This window comes from Psittacula echo, assembly GCF_963264785.1.
Source record: "Psittacula echo genome assembly, chromosome: 5".
NCBI classification, from domain to species: Eukaryota; Metazoa; Chordata; class Aves; order Psittaciformes; family Psittacidae; genus Psittacula; species Psittacula echo.
Window position 1 is genome coordinate 69,182,911 of NC_137739.1, and position 13,028 is coordinate 69,195,938.

General features: G+C 39.2%; 1 protein-coding gene across 1 annotated transcript in view; it reads right to left on the reverse strand.

Annotated features, from left to right (window-relative positions):
• AHNAK2 (AHNAK nucleoprotein 2) overlaps positions 1 to 13,028 on the reverse strand; it is a gene marked incomplete at both ends in the record, with an annotated part of 74,673 nt that overhangs the window by 19,160 nt on the left and 42,485 nt on the right. Inside the window, 5 exons of the mRNA XM_080619757.1 lie at positions 127 to 308; positions 1,092 to 1,233; positions 1,821 to 1,877; positions 2,097 to 2,186; positions 3,005 to 3,075. Of these exons, the coding sequence (XP_080475883.1) occupies positions 127 to 308; positions 1,092 to 1,233; positions 1,821 to 1,877; positions 2,097 to 2,186; positions 3,005 to 3,075 (542 nt within the window). The remainder of the gene's footprint in view (positions 1 to 126; positions 309 to 1,091; positions 1,234 to 1,820; positions 1,878 to 2,096; positions 2,187 to 3,004; positions 3,076 to 13,028) is intronic.

The following is a 13,028-nucleotide window of genomic DNA, read 5'->3' on the forward strand; positions in this document are numbered from 1 at the left end:
GTGAGTTTAAGCACATATCCAAATATTATTATTAAGCTTTATATCTAAGTATAAGTGTGTATTTTCTGGTCTATTTCTACATTACTGCAGTGTTATCCAATTTTTTTAAACTAATCAATTATCTACCTGGCTTCTTCTTTCCTTTTTGTACTGAGCTGTAGAGTGAGTGTGTTCTAACTCTTCTTTCCCAGCAATTTTTCTTTTGAGGCTGAATTGGACTCTGTATGGCTCGGAATATTGGAGAATCTTGAGTGCATCTTCATACTTGATATTATCAAAAAATATCGTAGCACTTAGAAGCTGATCACCTGCAAGTGGAATCAAACATAATTTTAATTAGTGTTTTCTTGCAGTTTTTCAAATTCTGTTGAATTAATGCACATGAAAAAAATCACATCCTATTTATTTAGAATATGAAATTATGTTCACAGAAGAGAATCACAGAATAGTTAAGGCTAGAAAGGACCTCTGGAGATCATCTAGTCCAGCTGTCCTGCTCAGGGAACAGTTAGCTACAGCCAGCTGCTTAGGTCTGTGTGCAGTCAGGTTTTGAGTATTTCCAAGGATGGTAACTTACAACCTTTCTAGAAATCTTGTTCCAGTGACTGAACACCCTGATGGTAATAGTTTTTTCTTACATTTTTCAGTATTTAGACTTTGGACTTTTGTTTTTGTTTAAATCATTATTGTAGTTTTGTGGCATATTATTTTGTGAAAGAATCAAAGGTAGGTTCTTCATGAATGTTATGATTTGGGTTGTTGGGGTTTGGTTTTTTTTCATTTTAGTTGTGTATATATTACTTTCTAGGTATCATTTTCACTCTTTCAGTAAAAATTTGGTAGAGTTCTTTTGATGGTATAAAAATAATCATATTATTGAGAAACTGATCTTTGAAATTATTAATATGGAAAGGTTAAGCTCACACATAACATTAGTTGGTTTAGGATCTACTATTTCTATTACCCAAAGAGATGGCAGATCAGGTAGGTATCTATACGCACACACAGCTACATACTTGATTATTTTAAAATAACATATAAAAAAACCCAATCAAAAACAAACACCAAAATAACAGAAAATCAGACTGTACCTTCTCGCAGGCTAAATATTTTTGAAGCAGGAGACTCTCTCAGTACTTTTTTAATAAATATTCCTTCATTTCCTCCACCTATCACACTAAAACCACTAGCACCAGCTTCCACTTCTGTTTTCAGGGTCACTTCCATTGTCTCCTAGATACAGAAAAAGATGTGAATTTATAATTTTTACTCATTTGTATCAGTGTTCTATGTTACTATAAAAAACTCAATCTCCTAAGTATATTTTTAGTAGCTCAATAAAGATTATCTAAAATAGAGAATGTACTTGTTCATTGTGGGTTTGATTCTCTTCTACATTAGAGCTAAACACGTGTTAGGGTTATGCTAGATCAGGGCTACAGGGAAAATAAATTACAATTTTAAAATGTGATACATATAGAATCTTTTAGGGCTGAAAGATTGTATTTTCTGTGAAGATGTTAAACCTCAATTATAGTCAATGGGCCAGAAAAATCAGACTAAGAGCTAATTCTGTACTACACTCAAACCAGAGAAGGCCAAAGAATGCTAAAAAGGATTATGAAAATATCAAAATAGGACAAGTGTTTATGTCTGTGCCACAACAGGCATTTTGTGAAGTTCCTGGTCAAAACAAGTCTAAAGTGATTCTCTCTCCATTTGTCTTTCCCTCTGTCCACCCATCCACATCTGTGTGTTGTAATAGACCTTAATATTTTGCAAGCCACATGCCTAAAACTACAGAATGCTTTTATACCAACCTCTGGATGACTCTGTTTTGATTTATCTGTAGAATACTTCTTCTTTTCTTCTTGAAGCTGAAAAACAGTTTGCAATTATTTAGCGTTCAGAAGTCATGCTGTTGTAAAGTAATTAGATGCTAAGACCTCCATGCATTGTAACAAAATTTGCATGAATGAATTCCAGAGACCAATTATATTAATACATTTGGGAACTTTTCTGTATGTTACTCATGTAGCATATTTCTCATGCTTTGATCTTTGTGAACATATATTTTTTTCATTTATTTGTCTTGCCTTTAAATATTCTTCTTCTATGGGATATTCATAAACTGGAGAGGATCCTTGCGGCCTTGGACGGATGTCTTCTACTGCCACTTCATTAACCTGTGCAAAAGAAATGAGTGGAGGGAAAGGGATGTAAACTATTAAACAATGACCAATTTTTTTAGGAGAGGTTTCTATTTAGGCATAGTCTCCTTCTGTGTACAAATCTCCCATTGATGAATGTAGAATAACCAGTAACTCTTTTCTTAGGTTAAGAACAAATACACTTCTCATTTAAGGATGTTACCCAAGAACACAGAGAGAATCCTGGGAAACAAAAAAAATGGTGTACTGATTTTGGTGTTCATTCTGTATTGTATGCATCTATGTGCTGAACAGACTGAAAATACTGACAGATCAACTAGCGAAAATTTTAAAAGGCAATAAAAATTCTCTCCTCTGCTTTATTTGTACACCTAACTTTTACATCCTGCGGCTTCAAACTCTATTGCCCTCTAAAACCACGCAAATGTCAGAACAGTCCCATCAGGAATTTCTGCTGACAAGCACTTGGCATGCTTCCTTCTGGAGTCAAACAACAGGGAACCCAAACCAGCTAAAGCTTTAAAGAAATATTACTCTAGTCAACAGTAATGTAATTGTATGTAATAGTTTGTTAAGTCTTGGTATTAAACGTATGCTGGTGAATCACGGCAAAGCGCAACTTTACGTTGGAGCATCATCCTGGCTTTTGAGATGGCAGGAGTATTCCAAGCAAAAAAAAAAAAAAAATTTGATGGGGAGAGAATTCACCAGCAAGACCCAGCTGTAAACAAAATATTTAAGATGCCATTTTAACAAAGTAACTGCCAAATCCCTCCCCCACCCCCCCCCAAAAAAAAAAAAACAAAAAAAAAAACTAACTGTATAAAACTCACAGAATCTTCATCCTCTTCATCCGCATCACCATCTCCTAGAGGCTCAGCTGGTCTCAGCTGTCGTCCAGAACCTGAAAGCAGCATACTGGTTACTGGTGTCAGCAGGAGCCGCACAGAGCACAGAGCAGTCAGCCTGCAAGCTGAAGCTCTCTGGAGCAGCACAACCAGGGGATGTGCGTGGGCTAGCTGTAGAAAGGTATGCTTTCATTTAGATCCATAGAATCATAGAATGGGTTGGGTTGGAAGGGACCTTAAAGGATATCTAGTTCTAACCCCCCCACCTCTCACTAGACCAAGTTGCTTAAAGCCCTGTCCAACCTTGCCTTGAACACTTCCAGGGATGGAGATTCCACAGGTTCCCTGGGCAACTTGTTCCAGGGTCTCAGATCTCATAAGGCTAATCTTTCCAAAGGTACCAGAAATGGTCATATCCAGCAATGTAAAGGCTTTTTTGAAGGAGAAAATCCGCAGAAAACATAGAACTAGAAGTTGGACAGATTTTTTGTTTTTCTTTTTTTTTTTTTTTTTTTTTTTTGGTTACCAATTGAGGATTGAGGTGTGTATTGGGCAGAATCGGCAGGGTTTTGACAGGGTGTGGCTGTGGCGTGGTCTCTGTGGGAGGAGGTCACAGACCACACTGTGAACATGTTTAAGAAAGAGTGGTAAATGCTGGGAAGAAGCAGTAGAAGAAGAAGAGAAAGACACAGAAGACCACACCAGAGCAGGAGGAGAAAGAAGAGATGGCAGAGCAGGAGAAATGCTGAAGCAAAATATGATCCTGAATAGGGGCTAGAGGAAGAAAAGCTGCTCAAGCAAATGCAGAGAGGAGAAGGCTCGACTCTTGTGGGTCAGCAGATGCTAGAGGAACCTACCCTGGGGCAACTGAACTCGAAGCAAGGAGTGGAAAAAGAAAAGCAGCCACCATTTGCTGACCTCGATCTCCTGCAACAGCCCTCATGTCCCCAGAGAGACTGAGTGTAGCCCACAGTGAGGTTATTGGAGATCAGAAAGAGCAGAGATGTTCATGGAGAGGAGCTGAGGTGTTTTTCCTTACATAGTTTTTTTGTTTGTTTTTTAGTTTCAGAATAAGTAATTAGAAATTCATTAATTGCCATTAAATTAAATTTATTTAAATTTCCCGTCTTGAAACTCTTCCTTGATTCTGACAGAGGTCTTAAGAGCTGGGGAGTAAATATCATGAAGATGTTATAGTCTATAAAGATTTTGCTTTCTGCTTTCTTGGTTTTTAAAAGTATTAAAGGCAGAGAGAGATGAGGTTAAGGTGATGGGCTGTTGAAAGTATGATTCTCTTGAAATGTATTAAATTGGGCACAGAAGAGTGAAAGCAGCATGAATGCATCATCGTTTCAGAGATTCAGGCTTAGCCAGTAGAGGACACTGTGGCCGAATTACACATTCCCTGATGCACAGGCTATTCTCATACAAGCGTAGCTCCTTGTCCTGATAACTGTGTCTCTTTACTGTCTTCATGCTTCAATTTTTTCAAGCCATCAGGCTGTCTAGCTCTCTCACACTCAGTTCCACAACTGTCATTAATACACATAGTTTTGGCTTTCCTAAACAGATCATGTGGCTTAAAAATATGCTCAAACACTAGAGAAGACAGCCACAAGCAGAACTGCACAACTCAGTCATCGTCTACTTTAAACGAAGAATCCTTGGGCTGCAACATGACATTTCTGGATGTGGATATTATACGCTGTGTGTGCAGACAAGCTGGCACAACTTACGCATCTATGCAATCACTGTAACTTACACAAGTTGCCAAGCTCTTGTTAGAATGGCTGTGATTTTGCTAGTCTTTCTTCATACTTTTCCAATCTACGTTTATTTTTTCCTTGACTTTTCTGAATATTAAATTATGTAGTACAGACAGGGGTTTAAATAAGTTATGCCATGTCATCAGTGATGGACCACTTTGTTAAGATGAATGGATATAGTATGCTTCCAGCGGGGATATACCACATCAGTCTGTGGGACAAGTTTCCAAACTTGACAGAATAGAAGACATCCTCATTAGCCATACGTACATCATCTTAATCAGCTCTCCTGATTGTATTTTAGCTCCAGAGAACTAGGATCATCTGAGAAAATATCAGGACTGCCAGATCATGCCTCTTTTAGCCTTCACAGAGCTAGTCCTGATGCCTAGAATGGACAATTCTAGAAAACGATCTTAATGCAGACCCCAATTCAGATTAAAGACCTGCATAAATTGGATTGGCTTGTTCTGTTGTTGGGTTTTTGGTTTGGGGTTTTTGGTTCTTTGGGTTTTTTTTTCCAAAATCTTCAGCATTTACAATATTTAGTATCTCAACAAAATTGGAAAATTACCATGACCTTGTTAAAAAATTTACATATGGATTTCTGAACCTGAATTTAGGCATTTTTGCTTGAAAATTCTAGAATCCACTTGTGAATCTGCCCACCACATGTGTTTTAGTAAGCATCATATGAGGAGAAAAGCTGCAGAACTTAGTCTTGGTTGTTTAATTTGCTTATTGCTAGTAAAGATTCAGGTGCCAGCAGAAAATTCTGTAGCTGTTACTAAAATTCCAAGAAATAGTAAAGACTTAGTCTTGTGGCATTGCTGTATTTTTCACTTGGGAGAATCCCACCCACAAGCCCTGCAGTCCAGTAGAATGACTTAACAGAATTGCTACAGCATTTGCTCTTCTGTGCTTAGCACTTCAAAGATAACTACAGCAAAGATCCCTGGTGGCTGCCAATAATTCTGCTACTGGAAGAGAAAAAGGAAAGAATTATCTGGGAGAATTCTTGGGCTGGTTCACTGCTGTTTCTCTTGTTTTATTGTGGTGTAACTTCAGTGATATCTTAGTTGTCTGGAACTTTAGTAAGGCAAATATGAGGTGCTCCGTTCTCAGGACTTGGATGGTCCTGTGTATCTTGTGCCATTGCTTTTTTACCATCCACTGGGCCATACCCTTTGAGCCTATCCTACAGGTTATAACAGAGGTGAAACTTTTAAAAGCACATGTTTCAAACAAAAGAATGATTAGGTGACCAACCTAATTTCAAAATCTTCCTGTTGCTAAGACCTGGCTACTCACAAAACCCAAGAGAATTAGATTACTTCCTGCGGTGATACCTGAACAGTTGTTTCTCATTGGGCTGACATTTTAAAGCAACAAACAACACTGCCAACTCTTGGTCAGTGTGAATGTATAGAGATAGACCTGGTCATCTCATCTGGGTCTGGACCAGGAGAGAAGTTTCTTAATTTTCACCAGCTGTTGATCAAGCAAAGCCATGGGTGTATGAGGCATTATGGTGGCTTCCCATGCTTGGCCAAATATTGGCAGACAATTGCTCTGCTGTGAAAGCCTTTAGTAAACTGCTACCTCTCGTAAATTATCATAGTAGGACACTTTCTTACAAAATCAAGCAACAGATTACTATCCCCAGGTCTAATAGAGATGTGACTGAGACTGCATGGAGGGACATCAGCTATACAAATGACCTTTGTTCACTGAGCTCCCCACCGAGGCTTTTCCATTCACCCTGATTTCCCCAAACTCTGCCCACTCTGCCCCTCTACCATAGTTGACCCATGCCATCAGAGACCTCTTATGCTCCTGATTCCTACTGTAGACTAAGATTTGCTTCAGATTTTTTCCCAATTCAGAATACTTTAAGAACAAATTTATACAAGAGGGGAATTACAATACATCAATGAACTTCATTTTCAGCAAAGCCTTCTTTCTGTGTATAACAGACTGTGCCAATCTGATTTATATGCATGTCATTCTCATGCCCCAAATAGCAGCAATGCCAATATTTTATAGGTTTTAACTTTTTTTATAAACCCTGAACAATCAATGCTTTGTTCAAAATCTTCTCATAAACAAGATGGAATTTACATCAGTGAGTACTTCTAATAGCCACTGAACTGACTTCAGAACAAGAGAATTTTTTGAAAGCACACAGTAGGAGTTATATAGGCTGGAACATTTTCATATCATGTGACTGAAAAGTGTGTTTGCTTTTTTAAATGCAATTAAAAAACAATAATTTATCTTTAATCTAGCAACCCAGCTGGACTGTTCTGGGTAAAAACTACAAAAACATAAAAAAAAAAATTGGGTTTTTTTGTATTCCTATTTTGTGGGTAACAGTCTCCAAAACTACATTTGAGACATTATAACCAATTTTGAATTTGACAGTGTCATTGAATTCAAGTCAAGTGGGTTTTAATATGCTGTATAAACTGAAGTGAAACCTAGCTTTAATTAGAACATTTGCATATAAAATTACCATAATCTGTATACATTAAAATCAAATAAAACAGCAAATTAGAACACTGGAGATGTCGTTAAAAAAAAAAAAAGGAACAATAATGTCCTTTGCTGATCATCCTGGCACCCTTGCTTACAGATTTCTCTGCAGTTCTTAGATGTGGGCTTTCTGCTTTTTAAGATTTTATACTAAAGTTATGTTTACATATGAATGCCTTGAATTTAACTAATCTGCTCTGATCTTTAAGTATATAATATTTCCTGAACTTCTTAGGCATTAACTTTCCTGCTAAAAGTGACTTTGTTTTGTTCTAGTTTATTTAATTTTGTTCTTCTTTTTTTTTTTTTTTTTGTCAAAAATAACTAAAATGCTCTTGTTGTGTTGTTTTCCCTAGGATTTTAATGTAGCTCAGTTAAAACTGACAGTAGTAGCATGGTTGCAATGCACATACGCCTTACAAAGATGCAGGTAAAATATTGCTTATTCTTGAGCAATATCTTCACCAGGAGAAGACATTCACTGTGTACTGACTGGTGTGAACTACTTAACTTCAACAAATCGCTTAATAGACAGAAACGTGACCTGTGGTGAACATTTATCTACAGCTGAAAACTTGTATGTTTTGCTCACTTATTTATTACTATTTGTTAATACATGAAGGTCACAACCTGTGCCTTTTCTTTACTAGGATTTTGGTGTTTGATAGTTACCCTTTCTTAGCTATGATAAGAAATGAACAGCCTTGTTTGTGCAGTACTGTGGAAATTAACAGCTTTGTGTCCATAGCCAGTTAGAAGACCTGTGCCTTGACATGTGGGCAAGGCTGGGCCATCTTTAGATCAGTTTTTTTCTGACAGTTCAAAGCACACTCTGGGCACATAACCTTATTTGTCTTATTAATAAGGAGAAGGAGGAGTGAACAGCTGCAAGGCAATCAACAGCAATTTAATATAATTGTCATTGTTGGCACTGTGTCTGACCCAGCAAAGAATTTATACATGTAGGCCAGCAGATTTCACAGTCATCCCTTGTGTGCTAATGTCTTGTTGTAAATAAGGCTATGCATCGCTGCTGTCAGGGACAGCTTTAGCTGGCTGCTGTATCAGACCTCTCTTCCTGCAGCCATCAGTCCCGGTACCTGTACATGTGCCTGTCCCCGTGCCCCCAGGCACCCTGTCATGGGTCTGTTACTTCCTGTGCACTGCTCCAGAATTCCTCCTATTTTCAAAATTAAATCCCTTTCTCAAAATGAGTAGTGAGCCTGATTTTTTTTCCCCACAGCTCCTTCTCCCTCTCTTGCAGGTATCGCAATTACTGGGATTCCTCCTCAGAGCTCTCACAGCTGCCTGAGCAGTGCTGCTGTGAAGCCCCACAGCCCCTTCTGATTCTCTTCTTATATTTGAAATAGGGAATATTTAGAATAGTTAGAATACCTAAAATCGTGGGTCCCAGTTCAGGAAAGCACTTGATAACAGGAACACTATGCACATGCTTGGCATTCATCTTGGCCTCTCAAGAGCACTTTTTCAGATAGATAAGTTCACCTGACTTTAGTTTACTAAGAGAAATTTTTCACTTCTGGGTTATAAGCAAAAAGGCAGCAATTCAGACACTGTACTTTTTCTTTGACAAGCTCAGTGCTTCAGATTTCCTGCCTGCTTCTTTTTTTTTTCCCATCCCAATCCACTGTCTCTCTTACTTTGATAAGTTACAGAATTAATGCACCTTGCAACGGGTTTTTGGATTTTCCAGGATATCCCAAAAGACCAGAGACTGATGAATAAATGTAGCTCAACCAGCTAATTAAAATGTCACTTCATGTAGGCAGTGTTATCAAGCATATAAATTATTCCTTTTTTTTGTTTTTTTGTTTGTTTGGTTTCTTTAAAGCTCCCATAACTGAAAAATGGTCTAAATCTGGTTTGTTTTTTTTAAAGCCCTCACAGTCAGTGTCAGACTGACAGAAAAAGGAGCACCTTTTCCATCTCAGCTACCATTTTCTGGATAAGAATATAAATTTTGGCACTTAAAATAATTATTTTCTCCACTTTCCAAAATTAACTGTGCTAAAGATCTCTGAATACACAAGCAGATCTTTGTGTTCTGCTAACTGCATCAATTGGCTTGACAAGCTGGGATTTGCTTATCCCTGCACTAAAAATTTTGTGCAAATGATACATACAAGCACTGAGTAATGCCTACGAGTTACTCAGCAGTGGCCCAAAATGTTTCACTATTTCTCTTTGTTTCCCCCAGGGTTTTCGTATTCAGCTCAAGTTACAAATAGAAGTGGTGACCTAGGGCTACATTAAAGAGGACTAAAAGCCTAGTGATGCTGTAATGCTTCAAGGTCTATTGTTAAAAACAAAGCAAGCATGGTAAATTTGTTGTCTAGAACTGCTGTCTGGATGCTATATGGCAAAGAACATCTGCTCTAACACCACACCTTGGGTTCTCCTGTGAATTTCCTTGAGTGCAAACATGGAGTGTAAAGACCATGAACAAGAACAACTGGGAACACAGGAGTGCTGCAGAGTTGCTCAGTGTGAGGGGGTTGGCTGTGGCAGTTCAGGGCAATTATCCCCAACACCCAAATCCTCCTGAGCAGTTTGGTGGTGAAGTCATGTCCTTCCAAGAAAGCAATGCTTGAGGAAAATAATCTTGCAAGCATCAGTTGGCAAAGATAAGAATCTGAAAGTGTCTGCAAATAAAACCTGTGCATGCAACATGTTCCTTGAGGAAGCTGCCATGAGGCTTAAAGCACCTCACAGGCTCTTGTACAGTCTGTGTAGGCTTGACCATAAGCTCCAGCATCCCATGGCATTCCCAGTAAGCAGCTCCAAATATGCTGGGGATCAAGAGGTTCATCTTCTACAGAGATTTCCCAGCACATGCCAAGGACCTGGATTCATTGCATTGTCCTGCAAGATCCCACAGACTGAGTTACAACAACTGCTGGGCAGGGCTCTGGGGTGCGGCAGGACTGCAGTGGGAATGTTGCGGCTGTCACTCTATCTGGGCAGGATTAGTGGCAATGGGGAGATGCGCCAGCAATGTCACAGAACAGGCTGCCTCTCCAAGCCTTCCATCGCAGGAATGTAGTGTTACTTCACTTGAACCACTGTCAGAGAGGCAGCGAGGGGCACCCAGTAGCTCCAGCTAGATGGATCAGCTTGTCAGCTTCAACTGAACAATTGCCACGGTGGAAAAGCAGCTGTTCTGACTCAGAAGAAGTGATAAAGCGAGGAATAGCACCTCCCTTTCTGTGTTTCCCCTCTGCCCTGTGCTGGGAGTAGGACCCACCCCACCAAGCCCTGAAATTCTGGTCTCCCTAACTTTCCCTGGGATGAAGACAACGAACTAGTTTGGAATGAAGAGAAAAGATTGTGCTGCTATTATCTGCAGGATGCAATCAGAACCAGCTAGGCCTGTGTTTAAGGTATACTCCTGCCTTTGTTTTGCATTTGGTTTGGTAATGCCCCCTGGCTGCACTCTGTCACTGGGCTGCATACTTGTGCTGTGATGAATGCAGCTCAGGCTTCGGAGCCAAAAGCAGGGGCTTGTAGCACAACAGAGGTAAAGGAGCAGCTAGTCTCAAATAACCAATGTGTGAATAGTTTCCTTCCATTCAAGGCATGGACAAGATGTTTTGATTCAGCGCCTTGGTATGTTAAGCTGCCCTTGTCGGCAGTTAGAGTACTTCATTAAAAGTCTTCATCTCATCTCAAAATCTTCTGAAAACAGAAAAATATACGTAAGTTACAATCAATGGTCTCCTTGCCCGGCTGGAGACCTGTTTGTGAAATTAGCTCATACTTTTATCAAAAGGAGCTGTACTCTGTTGTGCAAAGTGCATCCAACTAGAAAAATGTAGGGAATTAAGGTTCCTTACAAACCATTCTGAGCTCTGCAGGATTTTATAGAGCATTTTCTACAGGTTGGCTAATACCAGGGAAGATGTGGAAGAGCACTGGCAACTAAGAACAGATATAAACACTACCATAAAAAGAGAAACTAACAGCCCCCAGATGAAAAGGAGAGTGAATGGCTTTCCCATGAGTGTGTGTTTATTGATAAGCTCTGCCCACAGATTTAAAACTATTGAAAGCATGCCTGCTCACACTTTACAATAGGAGCAAAACCCTTAGTGAGACTGATCAAAGGAGCTCTTTATTCTTACAGTGGTCCATCTTTCCTCTGATGGTAAAGATAAACTTAATAGAATCCATAGGACATTTCAGAGAATGAGAATAAATCACTCTGGTGGGGCTCTACACAGACTCTCTCAGCCTGAGTCATATTTAAACATGAAAGGCACACAGGACCTTTCCCCTCCTCCCCTCCTCAACTGTCAATTTGAAATTTCCCAGATCCTCAGTTAAGGAGTTTCATCCAGCTATAACAATTTTTTTTTTTTTTTTGTTATTTGGCTATATAAGAAATGTAATTTGGCCAGATCCACATAACTCTTTTGGTACAAAAATAGAATATTTACTAAAGTATTTTATTAGTCTGATATTTCACTCATTGCTAAAAAAGAATCATGTTCTGTGACAGTAAGACAGTGTTTGAAAAGAAGCTCTCAACCAAAGTTCGTGGTGAGATGATTAGAACGATGTTCAAAAGAGACAGCAAAAGCAGGCAGCAGTGGTTGATACCTGAATTTGTCTCTCCTGGGCCATCCCTCCTCTGGCTAGCTAAAATACAGCTGCAAGTGGCAGGGTGAAAAAGGCAGCTGGAGAAACGTTCATGGCACCCACAAGACAACCAGAGTTTCAGTGCTGTTTCCTCTACCTGATGGTTCTGTATCATAAGTACAATTTCTGCATTATCTCTGTAGTTTTAGTCTAATGATTGCCTGCAGGGTGGGTGTAATGTCCTGCTCTGTGTCTGTGTGTTTGCTTGTCTTAGGCAGGAATTTTCCTCTCTCTCAGGTTCTACGTAACAGAATGGGTTTCCAGTGTGTGATTTACACCAGAACACCATGGAATTCATGTAGGAAGCATATTTATTGTGATGATGGTGTGACAATAGGACCCTCTCTGATAACTCTCAATTACAATCTTTCCGGGGCTGCAGGCCCTCTATTCTCACAAAGTCAGTAAAAGAAAGGAATAAATTTTTAGAAATTGTTCTTGTGTATGTCCTAGATCCTGGACTGAACCAAAATTTCTTAACACCCTTTTGGACAGGGCAAAATCAAGTTATAGATTCGTAGCCAAATAAAGCAATAAAGACTGGTCTAATTCACTGTGATCCTCAACATTTTTATCTCTTGGGACTCTCAACAGTTTTCTCTCTTTGGATATACTGTTTCTACTTGTGATCAAATCCCCACCAGTGCTGTAAATAGTTGCACAAATACCTAGCTAAAATCTGTCCATCTGGATGGTCTGGATTTTCAGAAGGGCATAATGGGCATGTTGCAAGTGAAGTGCTCTTCTCTTGCTTACCAGCTTCAGAAGCCCTAGTAGAAACTACTCTGCAGTTATTTGGCTATCCAAATATTAATTAGGCATGTTGCAGCTTTTGTCCCTCTAAAAGAAACCACTTATATAACAAACTAGACTTGGAAAGTGAATGCAAAGCTTGCTTCCTTCCAGAGTACAGAGCAGTCGATTCCTACTGTCCTCCCTGTGAGATAGCTGTGAACTCAGCTCTTATCAGGACTTTCCTAGAAGTGGAGGTAGGTGAGTGTTTATTGCAGATAAGTCCCATAAAGCTCACACAAATCAACTTTTCCACA